At 37.0% G+C, this 26,498-nt stretch overlaps 2 protein-coding genes across 60 annotated transcripts in view; one reads left to right on the top strand and one right to left on the bottom strand.

Moving 5' to 3' along the window:
- LOC110006606 (uncharacterized) overlaps positions 1–26,498 on the top strand; it is a 42,430-nt gene that overhangs the window by 12,525 nt on the left and 3,407 nt on the right. For 5 of the 50 annotated variants that reach the window (XR_016055439.1, XR_016055433.1, XR_002279670.2 and 2 more), the window contains 3 exons: positions 3,215–3,285; positions 8,849–8,918; positions 9,178–9,397. Coding sequence is in view for 5 of the 50 variants with exons in the window: in XM_088866556.1 (XP_088722682.1) it covers positions 3,215–3,285; positions 8,849–8,918; positions 9,178–9,186 (150 nt within the window). In the remaining 45 variants the exon portion in view is untranslated. Of the gene's footprint in view, positions 1–1,993; positions 2,895–3,022; positions 3,067–3,199; positions 3,286–3,416; positions 3,531–3,622; positions 3,691–5,730; positions 5,909–8,848; positions 8,919–9,177; positions 9,398–25,125; positions 25,608–26,498 lie in introns of those variants that run through there. The other 45 variants (XR_016055444.1, XR_016055438.1, XR_002279673.2 and 42 more) reach the window with 24 other exon arrangements.
- LOC18426607 (MADS-box transcription factor 23) overlaps positions 167–26,498 on the bottom strand; it is a 49,996-nt gene continuing 23,664 nt past the window's right edge. For 4 of the 10 annotated variants that reach the window (XR_016055427.1, XR_016055429.1, XR_016055428.1 and 1 more), the window contains 7 exons: positions 25,975–26,024; positions 4,069–4,168; positions 3,845–3,886; positions 3,662–3,703; positions 3,370–3,524; positions 3,183–3,262; positions 167–2,941 (listed from right to left, as the gene is read on the bottom strand). Coding sequence is in view for 4 of the 10 variants with exons in the window: in XM_020662677.2 (XP_020518336.1) it covers positions 3,247–3,262; positions 3,370–3,524; positions 3,662–3,703; positions 3,845–3,886; positions 4,069–4,168; positions 25,975–26,024 (405 nt within the window). In the remaining 6 variants the exon portion in view is untranslated. Of the gene's footprint in view, positions 2,942–3,053; positions 3,263–3,369; positions 3,525–3,661; positions 3,704–3,844; positions 3,887–4,068; positions 4,169–14,084; positions 14,195–25,974; positions 26,025–26,498 lie in introns of those variants that run through there. The other 6 variants (XM_020662677.2, XM_088866552.1, XM_088866551.1 and 3 more) reach the window with 2 other exon arrangements.

Genomic DNA, 26,498 nt, shown 5'->3' with positions numbered 1-26,498 from the left:
AGCAATACCATTTTCTTCAGGAGGATAATCATTTTACAAGTCACATTATGTTGCAGAACACTAGCAGATAACGTGTTATATTGCAAATTTATCATCATCATCACTAATAAGACAAGATTAGTAGATAAAGTAGAAGCATAGGAAACATGATATTGACTTAGTGAGTTAGAGTTATAGGATTTTCTATGTTCTAATTAATTTCGTTGATTTACAGTTTCAACAAAGACTCTTCCATAGACCCTATAGAAAGAATACAAGTCATGTGCTTAGAAGCACTAGAATTGAGTATCCAATAATTATGAACAGTATTTGATGCCAAAGCAGTCTAAAATGAATCAAAATATTTGGTTTTGTTGTACCGGATCTGTTGTACACTTACATGAGGAATTCCTTCTTTCTATATGATCTTACTCACCGAATTGTACTGGATCTGTTGTACACTTACTTTAACTCATGAGTAGAAGATGAAGCAATTACTGCTTTATCTCTAACTGGAGCAGCACCCGATCCTTTTGTAGGTGAGGGAAGAAAAAGAATTGTGGCATGTGCCTTGGTCTGAACTCTCTGGTCTTCTTTTGCTTGCATTTGCGAAAAATTAATGATACTTTTATCTGGCTTGTTATGTTGGCGGCATTTTGCTCCATATCTTCCCCATGACTGGGAGAAAAATCTCTAATCAATTGCATGAGGCCCCAAACATCTTTACTGAAGCAGATTGAGCTGCTTGATTGGGAATTGGTTGATTAATCATCTCTCCTCTGTTATGAGTCTTCTGATGTAGGTATTACCTTTCTTACATTCAGAGGAAGGAGTCTGTTATGGATGGCAGTTCTTACGATTTGAAATTTGAGGTTGATTCTTATTAATTTGGAACTATCACAAGCTTGGTCTCGTAGGCTTAGAATACGTCATCTTCCATGGATCCCATAATAACCACAGCAAATTATAATGTTGATCTGATAAGTCTCCTTGAACCAAATTTTAATTATTGTGCTGAAGCTGATAGATTCTTGTGAAAATATCTTGGTAGAAAATATCTCTAATTTATTTCCAATTTTCTATAACTCATCTTCAGCTGAATATGAAGTGGTTGCAGACTGAATAGGCGATCCAATAGACCCACAAGAAAGTGCTATATCCTGAGCATTTCTTGTACTCTGTTTATTTCGTTTCCATTTAAATTTCTTATCTGATATACTGAGAAACCCTGATGAACCATCAACATAAATTATCTCCACTTCTAAAAGTTTCTGAATCATATCGTTGCAAAATTCCCATGCTTGATAGTTTGGAGAATTTATTTGGTTATTGGGGCAGTGGTGCACTGAATTCTGCTATTTTAACACTCTCCACTTCAACTAGCAAGACAGATGTATGGAAAAGTTTCTGAAACAAAAAAAGATAATTGGCGCCATTCACCCCTAGGTGCTGAAAAGCATCCTCCACACTGAACTCGGGAGAAACTTATTACTGAAATTTTATCTTCAAATACAGGAGTTTGAATCATGAGATTGCATAATCGAGTATCTTAGATATTTCTTCTCCTCTTCATATCTTAGATATTTCTTCTCCACTGTTCCATAATCCTTAGCAGTTCTGGAAAGCTTGTCAAGCATCTCGGAGGAACACCTGTATAACTTTCAAGCAATATTTCTATTGAGCCACGTTATCTGAAAAGAGGAATGTCTTATGAACCATCAAAACTTAACTAATACTTTGAAACTGCGTCATCTGAGGGCCCAACGATTTCAAGCCACCGGAAAACCAACTTTAGTAAGTTTTGACACTCCACAACTGTCTAAACAAATTTGCAGTTTAGGGATGGCTGCCGGTCTTGTTGGTTATCTTGTTTAACGCCTGATTGTCAGTGCTAAATCTTACGTTTGGAAGATCAAAGCTGTATCTTGGGTCTGCTCCTTACATGGAGGCAACACCTGTGGCAGATCATGGGGCATTATACCTTCAGAATATTCATGTAGCTTATGTATTCCTTGATGGATGCAGTGCTTCTTATCCCCTTGTACAATGCTGCTACATGTGCGCCATGATCCATCTTCAAGCCCTCTTCAGGTGTAACCCTGAGGCTATTGTGATGCCATTCCTGTCTTTGAAAATGTCGGGACCTTACTTGGAGCTGGCTCATCTATGAGACATACTGCTCCCCGACACATGAACTATCTTGGTCCCGCTAGAATCCTTCCCAAGAATGTCGTGAAAATAGTTTATAAGGAACATCTGCAAGGCTGGCCTTGCCCATTCATATATCTGGCTGATAGGGCATATAGGGGTGCTCTAAGCCAACACTGTGACAGTTCACACATACTAATCAACTATTTTCATGATGCATGAGTTCATTTCCAACTTGACGCTCAAGTCATGTACCCCTTTGTCTCTCTCTGGGTAACCCTGATATCTACCATTTCATTACTTGGTGTTCTGTTCAGACATGGTTGGGGTTGGGGCTTGAAATCCTTTGCTGTATTTTTAATGCATTGCAAAGCCGTAGATTTCTTTTCTTCTGCACTTTCTTTGGACGGCAAGGCATTCAAGGATTGTTTCTGTCAGCAGTTTGGATTGTTGCTCTTGCAATTGCATATGAATGTTATATTCTGATGTCTGAACTTCATCTAAAGTTCGAGCATTTTGGGATTTTCAAAGCATTCTTATGGAAAACTGGAAATGTAGGACTGATCTTCTCTGTTCCTCTTGTTGGTATTTCTTTCAGTTTTTATCTTTTTTCTCTTTCTTTTTGCCTTCATTGTTTGTTTTTCCACTTTGTTGGGCTTGTAGATGCATGATTGTGGAGACTAGTTGAAAGGTTGATCAAGCTGTTGATGCCTATTCCTTGTTTCCAATGAAATTATTGTTGTCGAACATGCTTTAATAGAAATCAGGTATCCCTGGATACTACAATCTCCTTACGTTGTCAGTTGTAGAATGTCTGGAATGATGGAAATCCCTCATTAGAGATTGCAATATATTTGCTCAAATTTATATTTGTGCTGTGATGTTTATGCAACAGTAATTGATGCAATTTAATGGCACAACTTCTGTTTCTGCAACAAAGTAATGTTTTATACCCACATAGAGAATCTTATTTTGTTCGTTATGTCTGTTGTTTCACGCCCTTCATTGACTAAACTGCAATACAAGTCTTGGATACAAAAGGAAAGATTTACCACCTGCACAACAATAATACTTGGTTTTTATTCAGCTGATTCTGATGATCAAGAACGATTCATCCTGTCATCGCAGTAATAGCCTGTTGCAGAAAAGTTTCAAGGGGTTAGTTTTGGATTTGTATCAGTCTATTACTTGCAGCAAATCCTTATTTTGATGGTATAACTCAGAGGAAGATAAGTATTTTACCTGAGATCTGTATTTCCTTCGCGTGCATGTTGTTGGATACCATTTAGTTGAAGCTGCAGCGACATGTGCTGTTCCTCTCTCAGTCGAAAAGTATCTAACCCAACAGCAACAGCTGTATTGAGTAGTTCTCCATTTGATTGTTTCATTGCAAAAACCTGAGAGTGAGAATTTCACAACTGTATTGTACTAAAATTTATTTTGCAGACCATGAACAGGGAGAAAGATAAATTGTAATGGTTCCATTTTTTCCCAGGATTTCTTATTTGATGGATGGTTTTCTAGAAATCGGTACCTTGTTGCGCAATTCAATGTTCTCCTCATGTAGGTGATTTCTCTGTGTGATGAATGAAGTGAAATTTTAGCTATAAAAGTGTTTTTTGCAATTGTCTTATCTAGAAAAAATAAGAAAAAAATAAGTGTATAATTTCACTTAAAAAATATGTTAATGAAAATGATTGAAGTGTATGTCGATGACCTTTTGATTCAGTTCCTTGATTTCATCAAGTAAAATCTCCTCCTGCAATAATAACAATATTTAATTACGTTTCCAAAAAAAAAAACTCACATTTTAATATTTAGTGCCTACTATTAAAGAAAGAAAGATAGCATTTGGGCAGTCGGCCTTGACTTTAAATTTTAGGGAACTTCGTTATGATGTGATGAAAAAGCAGCACTGAAATTGGCCAAATTTCTTTTTACCTTTTTCTTTCGAACCCGAACCAAGCTGTTCTCCAGTCGATTCTCCAGTGCTTGAAGCTCATTGATGCTTAGTTCTGAGAGATCTTCCCCGGCCAATTGTCTGCAAAAACAGAACTCAAGCTTCTTGTAGAACATTTCTTTTGTTTCGTTTTGTTTTTTTTAAAATGTATATATTGATAGCATGAGTGGAGGAACATTTATTGTGTACACGCTGTTATATTTGATAGTTTTGTCTAGAGGGCAGCTTCCTCATCACTTTGTCAAAGATGAATGGCAATCATCTGGCTTCTATCTATAATCAATCATTCAGTGATGGCCTAAAAATTGAAACCCAGTTTTATTTCATAACCATCTCACCATGCTTTAGATAACTCCAATGTGTTTGTAGTTCCATGCTTTGGTGGTTGCTATTATGTATTACACTACATGCAATTTCTAGATGTTACCATCAACACAATTTATTCTTGATGTTCCGAGGGGACTTCTTACTTAGGCTTGGGCATCATGAGCTTCAATGCAAAGGCATGTTTCAATTTCTATCAATTGTCATAGAAATTGATACCTTAAGTTCAGTTCTGAATATAAATTTCATGCGGGAAACTGGAAAGTAGCTTTCCTTTCTTCTATTTACAAATATTAAGATGAATATCTAAAGATCAACTTTTGTATTAACATAACTACCAACTCAGGTAGAAACATATATATAATTACTGCATGCATTCTATTGCGGCTTTGGACTAATTTATGAGTATGTTATTCTCTTCAAATGACTTTCTATGGTTTTAAGAATGTAACAAACTCATACATAGTTATGTATATTACATATATTGCAAAGTGTACCCGTTAAAATGTTCAACAATCCATGACTTTATTATAATGTTACATATCCTGTTTCTTGTTTCTGGTGTCTAAACATCTATATAGATAGGTATACTTCTTATTGATATGTAGTTGACTGTGGTTATGTTCATATAGTAGTTTATAGTAGTAATTATTTCTGAAGCATATTGGTGTAGATAATGGACATGGCTACATATGATTTGCTTTCTGTTATTTATAATATACATGTTTGTTTGTGTTATATCTGCACACATGCACACATAGATGGTTTGAGAGAGAGAGAGAGAGAGAGAGAGAGGGAGAGAGAGAGAGAAGCATCCATATGTTGCTTTGTACAAATTCATACATAGTTATGTATATTACATATATTACAAAGTGTACCCGTTAAAATGTTCAACAATCCATGACTTTATTATAATGTTACATATCCTGTTTCTTGTTTCTGTTGTCTAAACATCTATATAGATAGGTATACATCTTATTGATATGTAGTTGACTGTGGTTATGTTCATATAGTAGTTTATAGCAGTAATTATTTCTGAAGTATATTGGTGTAGATAATGGACATGGCTACATATGATTTGCTTTCTGTTATTTATAATATACATGTTTGTTTGTGTTATATCTGCACACATGCACACATAGATGGTTTGAGAGAGAGAGAGAGAGAGAGAGAGAGAGAGAGAAGCATCCATATGTTGCTTTGTACAAATATATTGTAAAATATCTGCAAAGATATATGTGTATTGTATTGTAAATGGGGTATGTACTTTTAGCGATATGCTTTGTATAAAATTTTGTAATTAGTATATGTCATTACAGGAAGTCTACCATCTACAGTTGTATGTGTAGGTTTCAACTATCCATTTCTATCAATAGAACATGAAAATGGACAGTTCCTCGACCATTGTCCACTGAAGTGGACAAACTATTCATCTGCATTGTCACAACAGCGGCTAGTGGGGACCACATGCAGTGTACAATTATTACATTGTGCACGGTACAATCCCTGTGATTATGTATTTTTATTTAAGGTTTATGTTGGGGTACTCATACATATGAGTATTTCTTTTAAGTACTCAACAGTTTTGGACACTTGATACCCTTACGCTACTATGTAGTAACTTCTTTATCTAGGGGTATTTTATGTAATTAATCAGAGGTCAAGTAGAAATCCTTGTTAGAAAGAGAAGCATTTATTAACTATAGTGGAGGAAGAGAACGTCTAGATGAGGTGTGACATCACCACATGGAGCAATGCACGATTCTTAACAACTAGTAAAATATCATTAGTTTCTTCTAGAAATATATATCCTACCCCTCTTAATGACGAAAAAATGTCCCTATTAAAGTAATTTGTATTACAAAACTAGGGGCAATGGGTGTCCAAAAATCTTGAGTACATTAAAAAAATACTTATATGTATGAGTACCCTAACACAACCCTTTATTTAAATTCATATTGATAGTGATTATGTATCTTACCATAGACAATCATGATGTAATTGGTTTTACTTTTGGGTATTTATAAAACTAAAAGTGGGCTGAGTTTTGATCTTTTTATTTGTAGGGATCTTTGGGTTGTTTGCGTCTTTTGTTTAGAGGTTTAGGGGTATTTTGTTCATGGCTAATGTTGGGCAAGATCAAGGGTTAATATTTATTAATAATTAGGATTTCTTATTAGGCAAGTTGAAATCTTAAGGGTTTATGTTATAAATATGTCTACTTTTGTGAAGAGAGAGAGAATAATTGGTTTTGGGTCTTATGAAAAGATCTCTTGGGGTAGACTCCCTTGCATACCTTGATAGAGGTTAAATTCTCTGAACTTTTAGGATGGCTTCCTTGCAGACTATTTGATCTTTCATTGCTCTTTTTTTTGTTTTTTGTTTTTTGTTTTTTCCACCTGCCTACATCAAGTAATATCTATGTAGAGTTCTCATAGTTATTTCATATTTGCTTATTTTATAGGAGTGAGCACTTAGGTGGTTTGGAAAAACATATGTCAAGTTACGTTGACTATTTAAAAGATGTAATTTGAAGCTATTTATGTATTCTTTTTACCTCCTCCCTGTGTCAAATTATAGCCAAGTATGGTTCTCATAGTTGTCATAGTTGTTTATTTGTTGGGAGTGAGCAACTAAGTGGTTTGGAAAAACATAGCAAGTTGCATTGAATATTTAAAAGATGCACATAATTTGAATTGCAGTCAAGTCCTGTAATCTACAAGCGAATGTATTGCTCTTTAACAATTGATCTAGCTAACAGACTAATTCCCATGCTCCACAACCAAGGTGCATGGTTAAAGGAGGAGTTCAGTGTTTGACAAAGATCTAAGCCTCCTTAGACTAATAACACATGGATAATGTGAGTATTTCAGTCCCATCTAATGGTATCGAGTGATTCATTTTGCATGATTAGCGTAGATGAAGATTGCAATGTCCAATAAAGAGGGCAGTGATCCTGACCTTAAATGAGTCATTCATAATGAGAAATCGTGAGAAACTTAAATATCCCATGAGCTAATGAGAAATCCTGAGAAACTTAATATCTCATGAGCCACTCGTAGTGGCCCACCTTTTCCTGAGGGTCTAAATTTAACTTGAGGTCACACAGGCAGAATTGCCAGATTCTTCAGTGAGTTATTCTGCATGCTTTCCCTTCTTGGTCTGAAGTGATCTGATTTTGTGAGGAGTCTAAATAGGCCCTCTTTGGCCAATAAACTATTATTTTCTATGTTAAATTTTTTTGGGCCATTTTGCTCTTAATCCTTAGATGCAACACATTGAAACTGATATAGCTTTCAAGGCATAAAAAGGGGCTGTCATTTTTATGTAATTGTTATCATACATTATAGTGGGAAATTGCAAGGAAAAGGCTAAAAAAGGAAAAGGCAAAAACTACAAATAATAAAAAATGGAAATAACTGGTATTGAATACAATTTTATTTAATTCTTAATAAAAATGGCATTATTTTGAAAAAATGGGTGTTTCTAGGCCATGATTTTGAAAATGCTAGCCATTTCCCTTTTTCTTGCCCAGTTAATTTGAAAAAATTTAGAAATAAAAGGGCAGCTTGTGCTATCCTGCTTGCATTGCAAAGAAAACACTCTCTAGTTTAATTTTTTTTTTTTTTTTAAAATCAATCTATAATAGCAGCCCAGAGACCATTATGTAATGGCTGTCATTGAGTAAAATGCTAGTTGTTTTCAGTCAACAGACGTTTTATCCATGTCCCCTTGTTGTTATTAGTTAAATCATGTTAGTGGTGGTGAGTGTTACCATGATAGCGGGCATTTTTTCCATTTACACCTGTTATTTTGAACCATGATAGTTTTAGCCCTCTCTAGTGGTGATGGTGTTAACAGAGTAAAATCATCTGCATTCATAGGAAGAGAAATTTTCTTATATTTCAACTTTCATGTAGAAAGATATAACTTATCATTTTTAACTATAATAACAAGTTGGAATATGGTACCTAAAAAAGATTAGCCATAGTCTTGAGTTGAAGACTATAAAGCTTCAAAATTTAGGTTGTTTCGTCTTAGCTCACGATGTCAATCACACATAGGCAAGGAAAGCTGTTATATTTTTAATCCTTGGTAGGAATGGAACTTTGGACGTCATGATGTGCCACCCCACCACTTGATCACCTAGGCTTGGAGGCTATTTGTTGATAATGATTTTTTATTAACAAAGGAGCTTTTTTATAGTCTTTATATTCTTTTATGCAAGTGATTTTGTGCTGTTAAATGAGGGTAAAAGATCTTTACTATTGGATAGATAAATGTCAATAATTAATTACATATGTAACTTATTAGAAACTTTTTATCTGCAAACATCTTTTCATAAAATAGTTCATTCTTTCATAGTTTCTATTTGAAGTTAATTGCCATTTGCTTCTAATGACTTTAACACATTGAACCTTTCACTCTACTTGGCAGAAACATTTCTAATCGGGCTCCGCAAGAAAACTTCAGAAGAATGCTTGGAGTGAAGACCCATCTGTCTGTGGTAAGTTCAGGAAGCTCTACTTGTTGATTAGGTCTTGAAGCCCAAAATCCCAGTCCAATTTAGAGTCAATCCCTTCTTATAGTAATGAAGAGTTGAACACCCATTTGTCTGTGGTAAGTTAGTCAATATGATTTGTAGAAAAATTATTAAAATACAAACACTATCACACAATCGTGACCGTATGATCGAATTTGGATGATGATGAGCCATGAGCAAAATATTGTAGAAATTCGCTCATGAGTGTTTATGTTTTTTTCAGTGGTTTTAAAAGCGGATTGGTGACACGGATTGGGCATCTCAAAAACCCATTCGGATGGGTGGATTGGCGGATCGGCGATCCGGATCGGGGCGATCCGAATCGGGAATAGGCTGAATCGGTCGGATTAAACCTTAAAAAAAATCCGAAAAAATTATTAAAATTCATTATAAATGTTGTTTATTAAGAATTCAATAAGAAATAAGGGTACTCCATTAAGAAATTTCATTTCTTTGCATGAATATGCGAATATTGATATGTTCTTTCCTTGCATAAACTACTATTTACCATTTAATTTACATCACACAAAAGGATAAACATAGAATTATCATGGATTAAGTATATCATCTTACATGGACTACAATAAAGCATACAATTCGTAACTTACGATCTAAAAATAAAATGACAGACGACGTCGTTCTTCATCTTGATCACGCTGGTGCCATTGATTGAATTCGCGAGACAATTCATTAACTCGATCTAAAAACGAATCATCTAAATTAGTGGGCACCTGACTATACCCAAATCCCTGAGTGTTAGTGTTTTGTTGTGGTCATAATCCAAAATCCCCGAAGCTTGTCCATCCTTCTTGCTCAACTACATTATCGTGCTCATCCCTACCCTCTTGTTGTTGGGACTCGATATGTGAATAATTTGACTGGGATTGAGTGGCCTCAAAATCATCTCTCTCATTTTCCCTTAGACCCCCTTTCCACTTTCCCTCATTAGGTGCAATATCACTGATATCTCCGACGAATTGTGGATATGTTGGTGGGCTGCTTCCTCTTTCATGCTGCTCATCACCTTCTTCAAATCTTCCTCATTGATAGTCTCAAGGAACGCTCTCTTGTGCAACATTGGCTCCTCTTCTTCTACTACCCATTGTTCTGCTGTGTTTGTGACAAATATTTTGTCCAAGTCTATCGGCCCATAGCCTTCAAGCTTCTTTCTTATTTGTCGCTCTCGGAGGTTTAAATTGTAATGAACGTATTATGAAGCTTCTCCGAAGCGAGTCGATTCCTCATAGTAGTGTGCAACCATTGGAACGTACTTTACTTTCACTCACAGCTAGTAGCAGAACATGTCTAGGAGAGCACTTTGATTGCTATCCTCTTTAGGTGAGGTGCATCACTACCATATATCTCCCAACATTCAGCTGGATTAAAATGCAAAAAGCTTTGTAAGGGCAAGAACAATTCATAAGATTAAATATATGAATGAACAAAATATTAGTTAGGGGATAACTTGGATCCATCTTAGTTCAAGAATTCTTGGCAAGTCTAGTTCTGAAGGATCCTATAGCATCCCTATATATAGCAAGCTAAAACAAAATATTTCGTTTTAGTGCATTATTCCTCACAAATATAAAATTAAGTTCTTATCCAAATATTAAATAATACCTCTTGTATTATTGCTACTTGGTTTCAATGGCTTCTTTCCAATCTGGTAATAATGTATCTGACCCCTTCCATAATCTTGTGGGAATGTTCAGGTGTCAAATAGAAAAATTTTGAGTTGAAGTAGTAACCTAGAAAATATATAGATAGAGAAATGTCATTTAAAATTTCATAAAAAAATAATTTAGAATGAAACATTCTAATGATATAAATATATATTTACCTGCATAATGAATTGGACGTCCAAATTTGGTGTTCCACCTCCTTTCTATAATCTCGATCACGTTACTAGCAAAACTACACTTCTCCCCAATAGCTGATTTGGCCTTCTCGATACCTTCATAAAGGATGCTTATAGAAGCTTTCTTGTCAGCATCCACCATTCTTAACACCGTGGCCAAAGGGGCAGTGGCCTCTACGATACTGGAACATCGAGACCAGAACCTCCTATTTGAGACTGTGCCGTCTACTTTTAGCCCGGTACTAGACTTCGAGAGGCGGTCATTTAACCACTCTTCACTGGTAAAGAATCTCTTTATTGTACCTTCAGATTCCCAAATGGAGTCCACAACCAAGTAATCTGTTGTAAAGTTAGGTTATGGCAGGCCTGCTTGATTATCTCTTTTTTCTTAGACTGTTCTTTGAAAAAAAATAAAATTTTAGAATGGTTATATATAAATCTTGACACCAACCTCGCTTCCGGTAGAGTCTCCTTCACAATTTTGATCTCACCGATCTCCTCTAACATAAGATCGATGCTGTGTGCAGCACACGAGATTCATACTAGATGCTTCCTCTTATCCATCAACTTGCTGCCCGCAGAAACTCATGCACGCGCATTGTCCATAATAAACTGGACTACATGCTTATCTCCCACCTCCTCCACTATCTAATTATATAGTTGTACGTAGAAGTTTGCATTCTTCTTCGTCCCTGGCTGTACCTTTTGGGGAATAGGCCAAGAAGTTTACAAATTCCTTTTTGCTAACTTTATTCAACCAACCATCACTCATGAGAGTAATGCCTGTTCTTGGCCAACTTTGTTTATATTCTTCAATCCACTTTCTAACTTCCTCCACCTTTTCATCCAATATTGGCCCACTGAGCTCATATGCCGTCGGGGGTTTTAGCTCGGGCCCGACTCTTTAGATTGCGTTGACCATAGGTGGAAAATATGGGCTATTGACTGCATCAAAGGGGATCCCTTTATTGTAGAACCATTTACCAACATATCTGCCCAACATGTTTCTCGTACCTTTCACTATGCTTTTGAGGGTCATTTGTTTTGACTTAGGCTTTGAGAGAAATGAGTCTATACGACCATGACCTGCAATACTTACACTCCTAGATAAGCTAGGAACTATTTCTTCAACGTTTGATTCTTGTTGACACATACTGCTACCAACCCCTCCATACATATTTGAGCTGGGCCCGACATACATGCTCGACTTGGGCCCACCATACATGTCTAAGCTGGGCCCGCCATACATGTCATAGCTAGACCCACCATGCATGTCTGAGCTAGACCCACCATGCATGCCTATGTCATAACCACCGGGCATTCGAAACCCAAGTTCCCTCTGATATTGTTCATGTAAACTTATTTTTGTTGCCATCTCCAGGTCATTATTATATTGCTCTTCTAGGTCATTATTATATTGCTCTTCTGGATCATTCCCGCTTGATGGCGTATATAAACTAGCTATCTCCTCATCCATTCTCTGCTTTGCAATTTTTTTACCTTTGGTAGCCTTGAGAAATACTGCCATCTGCTTTTTTACATTATTAGGGACACTATTGCACACAGAAACATCTCCCTTGACCCCTGCTAAGTGTTGCTTGAACCTATGTACCCCACTACTTATCACTATTTGGCAGTAATTACAAATAATTTTGTCTTTTTTGTTGGGATCAAGTCTGACCCCATGTTGCCATGCATGGTCTTCCGCAGATCTTGCCATGGTTCAACTTTAATATGTAAAAGGTTAAGAATTAACCTGACAGTTCAACATAAAAAATAATCACCATGTGTAGTGTTAATATGTAGGGGTAGTTCATGAAGTTATATTTGTTGTTAATGCAAAATACTTCTATTGACAAAAATATTTTCATTCCTACTGGACTTGTCACAAATCTTCATTTCGACAAACATGAATTAGTTCCTACTGAGAAAAAAAAAATATTTATGCAACATTATAGATAAAAAAAAGTCTGTATAAGTCACACTTAGAATCAAGAAAAAAATTACATTAATATAGTCATCCATAATGCCACTACACGTATATTTGACATAAAAAACATTTACAATGATATAGTCATTCACGATGCCACAAATAAAATTTACAATGATATAGTCAGCACAATCCCAACTTGATTGAAATGATCACAAATAGTCGGACATCTCAATTACAAATATGCAAGATAATATAATAAAAAACGCAAGCTCCAAACATGGCTACAACTTAATTATCAAGAACATGCATTTTTTGCATTAAAAATTTAATAATAAAATTGAAAAATGCAAGATAATATAATTATCATACATGCCACGATTTTTTTACAATGATATTCACTTTAATTCCTCATGATAATACAGTTTAACAACATGTATTTTTTGCATTAAAAATTTAAACAATTAAAAATACATTTTTAATGTAAAACTGCATTAAAAATATAATACAGTTTAACAACATGTATTTGTTAATGTATTTTTTTGCATTAACAACAAATTAAAAAATGTAGTTTTGTATTAAAAATATAATAACCTGTATTTTTTTGCATAAATAATCTATCAACATGCAAATTTTTGAACTAGAAATTTAACAATAAAAATTAAAAATGTTGTTTAATTCCTCATGATAATAAAAAACTGGCCACAATTTTTTGGAAAATCACGATTTTTCAAAAAAATTGATCATGAATTAAAAAAAAAAAAAAACGCAGTTCTTCACAGACCCACCTAACATCAATCATTCCAACTAAAAAATCGGCCTCAAATCGAATAAATTAGATCAAATTGAATACATGTTTTGACAAATATCACTATAAGGAATCAAAGCCCTATAATGTTAACACATTATTATCAAAATATTAAATAAAATCGATTGAATTGAAGAAAAAAAAAAAAAAACGTAGTTCTTCACAGACATCAGTCATTCAATCTCAAAAATCAAGCTTAAATTGAATAAATCAGATCAAATTGAATACATGTGATGATAAACAACACTATAACGAATCAAAACCCTATAAATTTAACACATTATTTGCAAAATATTTACTGAAATTGAGAGAATGGCGGAAAAAAAAAAAAAACTCCATTTTTTTTCACGGACATCAGCCTTTTTTTCTCAAAAATCCAACTCAAATTGAATAAATATAATCAAATTGAATACATGTGATGATAAACAACACTATAACGAATCAAAAGCTTATAAATTTAACATATTATTTGCAAAATATTGAGTGAATTTTATAGAATGGCGGAAAAAAAAAAAAAACAAACACAGTTCTTACCTGTTTTTCTTGCACCCGTGCCTTCAAATTCAAAATTGATATGTATTCCTCCAAAATAATCACAAATTATGAACAAAAACTTCTGAACAACACTCTTACGATCAATCACCCTGAAATTTTGCAAAAAATGATGCTCTATTTCGCTTGAAATTAGTGAAATGGAGGAAACTCGAAAACTCACTCTTCGATCCAAATTTTTTTGATCAAAATCGGTGATTTTTACTACCTTTTATTGACTAAAATGGCTGAAAAATTTGAATTAAAGCCTGCCAGATTCGAATATAAGGCTGAAAAAGATGAAAATGATAGAAAAAGATGAAATCCGTGAAGAACACTGTGCAGCCCGTGTTCTTGGGCGAGGCTCGGCGAGACTCGGCGATTCACTATTGGGAATCGCCCTGTTCTCTCTGGACACTGGCGATTCCCGGTTTTGTAGTGGAATCGAGACGCTGTCTGCCGATTCCCGAGTCGAACCGGGCGAGTCCGGTTCAACTCGGCGAGTTTTCAAACCGTGGTGTTTTTATAGATGTAAAAAGTTTTTAGGTCCTATTTAAATGCGGTCCCCTATATATATATATATATGTGTGTGTGTGTGTGCGCGTGCGTGCGTGTGTGTGCAAAATTTTTAGGTCCTATTCAAATGCAGTCTCCTTCCAAAATTCCATCCTAGAGATGTGTTTAGGATATGAAACACATCCTAAGTCACTTTATATGTATTTCCACTATAGATCCATTATTCTACATATAAAAAAAATGGTGCAAGTCTGATGATCTGTGTAGAATTAAATGAATGTTCCAGAAAAAATGTTTGAAATAATCTATTCTTTAAGGTTCTAAATCCATTTTCTTTTTTCAGATTCATGATGTGGTGGTTGAGATTATCATCCTTTAAAACTTTGTCCAATATCTATCTCTAAGATGGACTTTTGAAATTGCTTAGGTACGTAGTTTGACGCACCAAGACTCCATCCTCTGTGTGTGTGCGTGTGTGTGTGTTTAGGCACACAGAATGTGCATGTGCACATGCATGTATGTATTACTGTAGCAATTAATCACCCTCCCAAGTCCATCACTTTTGATTGGGTGAAGAACTCTCGAATACCCTAATATCAGTCTCTTCCACCCCAAGATCCATCTCTTCCCCCCCAAAAAAAAAAAAAGGAAAGAGAAAAATGGAGCTAAAAAAATGCTCCAAATCAAGTCCCTCAAAGATTAAATTTGGACAGTCCTTGTGACTGAGATGTTAGATATGGCGGTTCTGAGGTGCTTTTGAAGCTCCAAATGATTTTTCAATTCGACGAGACCACCTTAGAGGTTGTTTGGTGGCTTCATGAGTCCCTTATCTCTCTAATACAATGTATTTTGGGTTGTTATGAGTGCTTCTAGATGACTTTTGGGAATAGAGAATCTCATTACTAAAATATGTACTAAGCGTGATGCATGTGCTTATGCTTGGGGTTAAAGCAAAAGAGATATGTTACCCACTTAACTTGAATCTTTGATTTCATATATTAAAATTTATTTCCAATATCTATTGACATAAAAAGTTTTAGTTTGAAATTTCCCTTGAGACAAAATTTCAGCAAATCTTCCCTATGCCAAAGTGAAATCAACATAATCAAATGATTGAATCCACATGTTGATCTAGTTCGAATCGAGTTGTGAATCTAGATATATGACCGAAACAATGATCTCCTCTTCAATCCGGTTGTTACTTATTCTAGACGTCCATGACATTAGGGCAACGAGATCTACTTGTCAATCTAGATATTACATAATCCAGATATTGGAGAGATGGCCACGATGAAATTGAAAACTGTAGACTTGATCTTTAAGGGAATTGGTAGAGTGAGGTGCTCTCGCTCGTTTCGAAGTGATGAACCCCCATGACTCAGTGTTAATCCCAAGATGCAATCGCTCCTTGCTAGCGCACTTCGAGGATACAACCAATTTTTCTGAGTTCCTCTGAAACTGCAGTCCGTTATACTTTTCTAGTAGTTTAAAATGACTTAAGAGAGAGGAAAGTGACTTAAAAGAGGGTTTTTTATAACACTTTGAATAATGGCAACACATCATCATATGTGTCACAATATCACAAAATTAAATGTGATTGTTAGAAAGATGGACTATGGTGCGTTAATAATGATTCCACCCCTTGTGGGATATCTTTGTAAACATATTATAAAGTAATATATTGTAAACAACGGTGCCACATCACCCACAACACAAGGTGGTTATTGTAATAAATGCCAAGTGTAAAGAGAACCACCTCATCCAAAATAAACTGGAGTATGGTCCTCAAGTAGTTGGGGTATGTGACCTTTAAAGGCCATGAGAGCATTAACATTTATAGTGGATTATTATACACTTCAACGGGAGTGTGTGATGTTTGACTGACCCTTAGCTCTAGGCATGTGTGATGTTTGACTGACCCTTAAAACTGCAGTCCGTCACCCATAGGTATGGCACATTGTTCTCCTTTCCTGTTTTAGAATTTGTTTTATTTAAAATATTTTTTACGCCTATAGGCGATAAGATGAGAGAAAATAGACTTAGGTGAGCTGGCCATTTGCAGTGTAGACCCAGTACAACACCTATTAGGAGGTGTGAGTTGATTCAAGTGGAAGGCTCAAAAAGGGTATGGGATAGGCTCAAAAGGACATGATTGGAAGTAGTAAGAAAAGATATGGGGACTTATGGCCTCATTGAGGATATTGCCCTTGATAGAGTAGAAAGACGGACCAAGATTCATGTAGCCGACCCAAATAGTTGGGAAAAGGCTCGGATGATGATGATGATGAGATAATCTTTTAAAGATAAAAAATTTTGTAGGACTATTTTGTGGGATTACAAATGGATATGAGTCAAATATTGGGGATAAAATTCCTAATATTTATCCCTAAATCATGATGGCTGATTTATGAGATAGATGACTCGCATTTGATTCGCTCTCACCTCACAGATTTCTTAAATTTATTGGTCAAGGTGAGTCATAATTGGATAAGTATATCTAAGGGGGGTTGAGGCCTGTATAAGGAGGGAACCCCCTTCATTCTCTATACAATTCCCAAGCCTCTCTCTTGATTTTTCTCTCTCCTCCATGCCCCTCTCTCTCCATTCCTCTCTCTCTCTCTCTCTCTAGGTGGCATGCCACCCATAAGTAAAAGGGATAGCATGCCTAACCCTAGTTAAGGTTTGAAGAGAGAGGGGCACTCCCAGCCCTAGGAAAGGGGGGTTCCTTTTTGGCATGCTGTAATTGCTCTAATAAGGGTTCCAATAAACTCGAATTGTGTTTTATGCTCCCTAAAACACTAGTTTGAAAGGTATTGCCTAAGGAAGCTTCATGGATCTGAAAATTCAGCAAGACCAATAGGATCGAAGTATGCCATCAGTCAGGAAATCGGGTGTGGGTTGTACTTTGTCTTATGGGGGTGACCATAGGCACATCGGAGTAAATCTTCCCAGCTGTTAGTGTTTATTTTTCAATCATATTTGCATATTTTCTTGAATTTTCAGGAATATTACTTGTATTAAAATTGTTAGTGATGGCGTGAATTTCATTCCTGGATTGTGTCTATTCAATTTGGCAGTAAAAAGAACGGTCCTAGGTTGTATTTAAGGTTTTGTTTCTTAGTTACAACAATATTTTGTGGCAATTGTAAGTGGAATTCTGATTGATTAATAAAAGAAAAAGAGAGAGATTTTGATTTTATTGCCTTGAATTCCACATAGTCACTTCTTTCACAAGTACCATATTAAATAGCATTGGCTTATCCCTACCTAATAAAAATTTCATGAGTCATAACAACTTATGAAAACTAGTTTCAAGTCAACACAAGCCTGAATAGTCCATAAGATTTAATTTTAAAAAATAGAGTTGATTTAAAAATGAAATATTAACAACCTGTTTCAAAACAACTAGAGTACTAGACTGTCATGAACATAATGGGAAAGACTCTACATAAGTGAAGGTGCCCTATAGACTTGATCCTCCACATAATGTTATGCATTATGCTTATTAGAATAGTGAGTGGATGACTAAACAATGTCCATTATTGATGACCCTCCCACATAACACACATTTTCTTTTAGAAAAATGTGGTTTTCTTAAAGGATCGCGCATTAAAGGCCCTGTCATTATCCTAGTTTTCATAATTGCTCTAGCGAATATCCAATTCTCATAGGAAACAGCCGTCACACTCATATAGATGAATCATGGAGGGTGCCTTGCAGGTCAACACCCTGCTTCGGGCGTTACGTCATCTAGGCAAATGGATTCACTAAGAGCACAACCCAACCTCTCTTTTCATTGTAGTAAATGGACCATGCAGCCAGGCATGGCGCAAGAATTTACAAATTTCTGTTAATTAAACATTGCGGTTATGTGGTACATGCATTAGACATCACATAGGTGAGTTGTTTTGCCCTTTGAGCCTATACTTCGGATCTCCTTGTCCTTAGGTAGGGTTCCAATCTCTATGTGGCATATTACATGTAAGCCTCAATCCCTTGCCTCTAGTTTTCTTCTAGATTTGGTCCCTTGTAATGCCTTTGGTTAATGGATCTGCCAAGTTTTGGTTAGATCTCAGATATTGTATGGAAATTATTGTCTTCAAGCAATCATCTTGCCTTAAGCGAAGGTATTGTGTCTTGCCACTATAAATCTGACTCATTGATTAGTATACCATGGCTTTACAATCAGTTTATTGAGACTACATACATTGGCTCTTGAACTAGACGTACGTCTACCAACAAGTTCCTCAGCCATTCAGCCGCTCTACCTAATGGCCACCAAGGCATTTAACTCTGATTTCATAGTAGATCTATACATATAAGTCTGCTTCTTGGAGCCCCATGCAACAACGCCCCCACCATAGGCCAGGTATACCATGGCTTCACAATCATAGTTTATTGAGACCACATACAGTGGCTCTAGAATTGGGTTGCTGTAAACCCACTCAGCTTGCCCACAACATAGGCAATATCTGGTCGGTACATGACATTGCATACATGACATAACCAATGACTGTTGCATGGTCTAACTGGGAAACAAGGCCATCATTGTGTTCTCGAAGTTTAATATGCGGATCATATGGAGTTGAAGTAGGCTTACTCTCAAAGTGATTGTTCCAAATTTTTCATGCCATCATTTTGGTGCTTGTTTCAACCCATAGAGAGATTTCATAAGTTTGCAAGACCTCCTACTCCAGTCCTTTTAGAAAAATCTCTCTGGTTTCTCAATATAAATTTCTTCATTTAGTTCACCATGTAAGAATGCAATCTTTACATCCATGTGTTGAATCTCTAAATGGTATAAAGAAGCAAATGCAATGCGTACTCGAATGGTAGTTATTCGAGTACTGGTGCATAGGTGAAAAAAACGTTTAACACCTTCCTCTTACCTAAATCCATTTGTAGCATGCCTTATGTTTATCAATAATACGGTTTGCCTTATTTTCTTTTTGAAAGTCCATTTACATACAAAATGCTTAGTTCCAGGAAATAAATCCATGAGCCTCCCCTAATTGGCTGTTCGCCAATATGGAGTCTATCTCATCACCGACTGTCTCTCTAAAAAAATGAAGCATCATGGGAGGACATGGCTTCTTGGGTTTTCTTGGGATCCTCTTGGTTGGGCCTGGATATTCCTTTGCTTGGGCTCCCTCGGGGACTGTGGCTCGATGAACCTCCTCTCAAACAACCGCTCGACTTGCGTGCGCGTGTGCGCTCGCGTGCTGCGTGTGGATAGGTATTCCAATGGTGAGAGGATTTTAAAGCGGTAAAGAGGTGAATTCGAACACCTACCTCACCGGATGAGTTTGTGGGATGCGTCCAGGCGTAGCCCTCTTAGATCAATACGAAAGCCCTTTGGCTGTCCAGCAGCGCGGTTTGAATTCGGCGCCCCTTAGAAATCGATATCTCATTTGGATTCTCTCTAAAAGATCGCTGGTAGAATTCGCTTATGGTAGCCTCCTCCTAATGCACTTATGGGATATGGGAAGGTACTAGGTTTGAAGAGGAGTCGCAGGACTTAAGCCGTGACTATGTCACTAATCCAAAGAGCCTCCTAAAAGTAACCCAGAGAGAGAAGAGAATGCAAGAGATAAAAATCTCTCACGATCCAAACACTGTGTAAATCGGTGGTTAGAGCAGTACAAGGGTTAAAACTCTTTTAAAGAAACTGTCTCAAGAGCGCCCCAGCCCGAGTGATCGAGCGCGAGATAATAGAAATCTCTCACGACCCACCCAAAGCACTATGTGAACTGGTGGTAAGAGTAGTCCAAGAGTTAAAACCCTTTTAAAGGAAATGTTTCAGGAGGACCCCGGCTTGAGTGATCGAGTGCGAATGAGGAGATGAATGAAGAGAGAGAATAAAGAAGGGAAAGAAGTAGTGAGATGAGAGTGGATGAAAGAGGAGTGAGGGAGAGGGAATAGATGAGAGAGGAGAGTGAATGAGGCTAATGAGAGCTCGGACCTGCTGTGGGTTTGAGTGGGTGGAAGAGAGAGATAGAAAGAGAGAAAAAGGAAAGAAAAACGTCACGTACCCGCCCTAGGGTGGTCGTGCGTGAGTGTGAGAGAGAGAGATAGAGACATAGAGGACAGACCCGGCACGGGCCCGTGATGTGGAGGGGAGAGAGAGAGTGAGGGCAAGAGAAAGAGCAAAAGAGAGGGGAACGGGCGTGCCCTTGGTGCGGGGTCCGTGACGGTGGAGGGAGAGAGAGAGAGAAAGAGAAAGAGAGAGAAAGGGAGGCGGGCCTGCCGTTGGCGTGGCTCCGTGACGGTGGAGGGAGTGAGAGTGAGAGAGAGAGAGAAAGAGAAAAGGGGAGACGGGCCCGCCTTTGGCATGGGTCCGTGACGAGAGAGAGGAAGAAAGAGTGGGAGAGAGGGGGGCTCGAACCCACTGTGGGTTTGAGAGAGAGAGAGAGAGAGAGAGGGAGCTCGAACCCACTGTGGGTTCGAGTGGAAGAGAGAGAGAGAGGTTGGACCCACTGTGGGTCCGAGCTGAAGAGAGAGAGAGAAGAGAATGAGAGAGAGAGAGAAGAGAATGAGAGAGAGAGTGGACCTAGGCGGCTCGGGTTTAGTATGCCTTCAACGGTATCTTTAAGCGCTCCTTAGAAAGAGGACTCGGCTTTTGGAGGCTAAGGCTTGGGTCTAGGTCCTAGGTGGATGGACCTAGGTGGGTTAGGATAGTGTAGGGTGTAGGGTGTAGGGTGTAGGGTAGTTTAAGGTGTATAGAGTAGGCTAGGGTGTATGGAGTAGGCTAGGGTGTATGGAACTAGGTTGTATGGAGTAGGCTAGGAGGTATGGAGTAGGCTAGGGTGTATGGAAGTTAGGGAGTATGGAGTGGGAAGTAGGAAGTAGGGAATTCTAGGAAATGGGAAGTTTGGAGTTCTAGGGAGTGAGAGGTATCAAGGGTAGTTTCTCTCTCCAACAATTGTTTCTGTCTCCTCTCTCCTTGAGTTTGGAATTAAGTTAGAAGCAAGAGAAGAAGCTCAAAGTGTCTTTGAATTCTTATCAAATTGAAGCCCTTCGAAGCGCAATCGCAACGGACCCATACTTGCGACGATTCGACTTTGGGATCTCAAGTTATAGCCTCTTGAAGAATAAGATGTTTCATTTTTAAAATCTGAAATTTCAAGTTTTGAGCCCATCTTCTCTCTAAAAATTCTCTTGTTTTGGGCCATGTCATGGGACGTGCCATATGTCAAAACGAGCGTTTCGACGAGATCTAGCCTGTGTCCAAATTTGAGAGTTATTGGACTCAAAATGAACAAGTTATGAGCATTTGAAATTCATTTCGAAATGAGAAAACACAATTTCCATAAATGGAAGCTAGTTCACCGAGGCTGCACCGCAATAGTGTAAGACCCACCCCTTTTTTTGGTAAGTTAGGCCCAAAATGGTATCAGAGGGTCCGATTGAGCTGAAATTTGGTATTTGGGGGTTTTTCGACATTTCGGATCTGATGGCGGTGGTTTGGTACTCATCTGAGACCCCAAAAATAGGGCTGTAGTTATATGGTCATTTTTCAGTATGATATGAACTGGATTTGAAAACCGAATTTCATTCTGATTGGCTTAAAACTTGTCGGAAACTTTACAGGTGTCCTTGGGGCATCCAAAACTACCATCTCATGCAATTTGGGGCCATTCTGACACTTATTCTGAGGTCACCCAATCTCAGGCTTATTTCTACAGTGTTCCCGTGGTCTGACGGCATTTTTGGCACCGGTGGGACTAGGTTACAACCGGCTCTCTCCTTATGCGTGTCGAGGATACAAGTACGTAAAAAATGACATATAACACCTCTCCTAGAAGATAAATTTGAAACTCAGACCCCAAATTAGTTGGTTTCATGCTTCTTACTTCTCTGGGTTATAAGTTCTCAGGGTTCTTATGCTCATCAATTTCATATTTATCATGTCATTCATCATATTTCTCTATTGTACTCACCAATGAAGTTGGGTTGAAAAACTGCGACATCCTTGGACTCTGATCACAGTCGTATCGAGGTCCAGAAATTTGTAGGCTTTGTTGTGTTTAACATATCCTACGAAAACATACCTAGTAGTTTTAGGTACCGATTCTGGGCCTCTTAAGGTCAAGGATCCTTATCAAGGCCATATAACCCAAGACCTTATGGAAGCCTAAATAAGGTTTCCTTCCTTTCCATAATTCTTATGTTGTAGCATTTGATTTAGAGTATGGTGTTTCTGTTCAAAGTGTAGCATGCAAACATTAAAGCTTGTTCTTACAAATTAGTAAGAAGGTTAAAACTAATGAAAATGACATTTGCCTTATCCACTAGCGTCCGGTTTTTTCATTTATGCTAAACCATTTTGTTGCGGCGTGTATTGGACAATTACTCGGTGAATAATTCCACTTTCTTCACAAAAATTAGTAAAGTCAATGGAACAATATTCACCACCTCTATAATTGTTCAAAACATTGATTTTCAATCTCGGTTTTATAAAATTTGAACTTCTCAAGTACTTCATTTTTGTTTGTTAATAGGTAAACATAGGCATATCTTGAGAAATCACCTATAAAAGTGATAAAGTATCTCTTCCTTCCATGTGTCTGTATGTCTTTCGGATTACAAATGGCACTATGAATTAATTCCAATAACCTGGAGCTTCCTTCCACTTTAGCAAAGAGCTTTATTGTAATCTTGGACAATATGCACATATCACAGAGTATTATTGTCACTCTAATCAGGTCTAGAGCACTCTTGTTTTGCAATGCACGAAAACTAGCATGTCCTAATCTAACATGCCACAAAGAAAAAGAGTCAAGAAGAGTTACCTTATTCTTCATGTACATTGAGCTTGAAGATTCCTCCCGAGGCATAACACTGGCCTACAAAGACACCCGTCACCGATAAGATGAACTTGTACTTGAAGACAAGTTGGAAGCCTCGTCTATTCACAAGGTATGTGGAAACTAGATTTCTCCAAGTTTCAGGGGTATGATAAAAATCTAAACGAGTGAGGACTTTGTCGGACAAGAAGTTCAATTCGACCATCCCTTTTTAACTACTTTGGCAAAAGGGGAAGTGGCCATATAAAGAAGTCCTAAAAGTGCTCATGTTATTGGATGCATACTTGGTGGCTCCTGAGTCCACCCTCCAATCTGTGGTGCCCCTTACACCATTTACTTTGGAGACCCCAACATATTTTTGGTCGGTCACATTGTCTTGAGCCTATTTCTTTTTTCGAAGCTTGCAAATTTTTTACGTTTACGAGCTTTGCCACAAAAGTAGTATACCATAGGTTTCTTTCCTTTATCCTCCTTAAAGGAAATGAGCTCTAGTGACCATCTATGAGGTGTGCTCTTTCATGCCTTGAAGTCTGGTCTCCTCTTTGAACTGCAGCTGGGTCATCAGCTGCTCCAAACTTATGTCCTCTGGTCTATGCATTAGATCAGTCCTCTAATCCTTCTAGGAGGGTGGCAATTTGGCTGTAATGGTAGCTTCATGGAATGGCTCATCAATTTTGATACCGTAAGAGACTTATGCATTCCCTATGATATGAAATTCATGGACTTGGGCCAACACGTTTATCTTCGGTAATTTTAGAATCCATATAGTTATTAACCTATTTTCTTCCTTCCAACATTTTAATTTTAGATTTCGCTTCTAGAGCATCTTGAAGGTCCTTTGCTGTGGGCATGTTTGAGTAAAGATTGAATAGTGGGTCATTAATTAATGAGTCTCCCCGTATTGAAAATCAGCATAATCAGACGGCTGAATGGCAGAACATGATTCATACAAGTGACCCCAAATAGTGGGATGAGGCTATGATGTCTGATGAGAATACACGAGGAGATAGACATTGAAATAGCTCAGGAGTTAACCTACCCTAAATCCTCTCTCTATAAGGTCTCTTATAATATGTTCCCTACCTTGAGCTCCCTCTTGTGATGGGGTCCTATTCTAGTTTAGTTCCATGTGTTCACCATTTTAACTATGGCTTAATAATGTAGATTGTATCATATATATATACATATATATTTATAGGAAGATTTTGTTACCTATTATATATATCGGGCAATATTACAAAGGTATCAAAATAGGCAACCAATCATGATTATGATACCTTTGTAATATTGCCCTTCTACTAATACAAAAGTTAACATCTTCAAAAAAAACAATCATGATTATGATACCAAAATAGAACCTAGAAAGTTTTTGACGGTTCTCCATGAAACCCTAGTCTACATGTAACATCTATACTAATGCACAAGCCTAGGAAGTAGCAAATACCAAGTACCAACCACATTTCCATATCAAACCCAGACTCCTCAAGTACGTGCTGGCAAATAAATGAAATATTCTATTTCAAACAGAAATTGAGAAACTTTTGATTTCATAAATCTAATGTGTAATGCCCTTAGAACCAATAAAATTGGAAATTTGGTTCCTTGTTTCTTCGTTTTTTTTTTTTTGGTGGAGAGGGAGGGGATTGTTTTTTTGGTTTTGGGTGGGGAGTTGTTCTTGGGGTTTGAGTGGGAGGGTATGATGAAAGTATCCCTGCTTGCAGGGATTTCCGCTCACAAGCAGGGTTCCACGGAGCGGCCACATCATGAAATATGCATTTGATAACTTTGATGACCTTTTTGCACATTCATTTTACTTGCCCATATGAATAGGGTTTCTATGGTGTTTTTATAGGGACCAAGATCCATATTACATCCTTGTTGAAGGTTTTGGTAGGTCCTTGAATACCCTCGTATTATCACCTTTATATGATGGAAAGAGAAATATTGTGCATTGGGCAGGGCCTTTGGTGGATTGGGCTCGGCTGGTTTAGAGTCCACGTGAATGACTAATTATTGTTTTAGGTGAATTTCTATTGGTTCATGGTCTAGAATTTTATGTCTAGGGATATCTTTTAAAGCAAATTATGTATTATTTGCATGGCATATCAAATTGTGTTGGTTATCAGAGATGTATATGCAAGTGTATATTTAAAATGCTACATCTGAAGTAGTAAGCTATATTTAAAGGACACGGTTTCTACGAGTCCATGTATTTTTGATATGCTTGGATTTTTTGACTTAATTTTTAAGGAGATTACATCTCTATCATGGAGATCACATCTCTATCATGGAGATCATGAATATGAAACAATAAATAAATTTGGAAAATCATAAATAATAAGTCTATAAGAAAGCATTTGGACCATTAGTTTCAATTGTTTTTAGATGGATCACCTATTTGCATCCATCTTTAAGATGGATGCTTCATACCTCGGGGACTGCAAATGTAGAAATGCTGTCCTCACCGCATGAAACAATTTTCCATATTTAAAATGCTACATTTGAAGTAATAGTTACCAAAAAATTATTCTCCTATGCCTTAAAAAGTTTATGAAAATGAAATTACTTACTTGAGGGTTTCTTTTATCTTTTCTGCCTGCTGCCTTAAACTTATGGCCTCCTGCAAAAATGAATGAAGGAAAATACTGCTTTAGTTAATGGTTGAAATAGATGAGAGCTACAGAAGTTCGTTGGATAGTACTTTCCATTTTCTTCTTAGTTAACTATTGCTTGTTGTTATTTTGACAATCTACATCCATAAATATATCTCAGAGTGCGGGTGAGCTACATGGTTCCGAAACATTCTATTTATAATTTTTTTAACAAGCTGTATTTCATTCCAACTGCTTTACTTTAGGATCAAGTTCTTTTACGAACTAGTGAAGCATTTCCTTATAATATAGAAGTTTATTTTCTAATACAATTGTTTATTTCTTTTTACTTAATTGAGGAAGAAGTGATTTTATGTGGCTTCTACAAGGAGCCATCATTCACAGTGCACAGTGGGCCTGCATCATTTAAGCATGCTATCATGGATTGTTGGCTCCATTCTGTGAATTGAGTATTTCGAAACAGCACTTTTGAGTACCAAATT

Source organism: Amborella trichopoda, chromosome 5 (assembly GCF_054954075.1).
Source record: "Amborella trichopoda isolate Santa Cruz 75 chromosome 5, AtrichopodaSantaCruz75HAP2 v2.0, whole genome shotgun sequence".
In the NCBI taxonomy this organism is placed as follows: Eukaryota; Viridiplantae; Streptophyta; class Magnoliopsida; order Amborellales; family Amborellaceae; genus Amborella; species Amborella trichopoda.
This window is presented reverse-complemented; position numbering and strand designations above follow the sequence as displayed.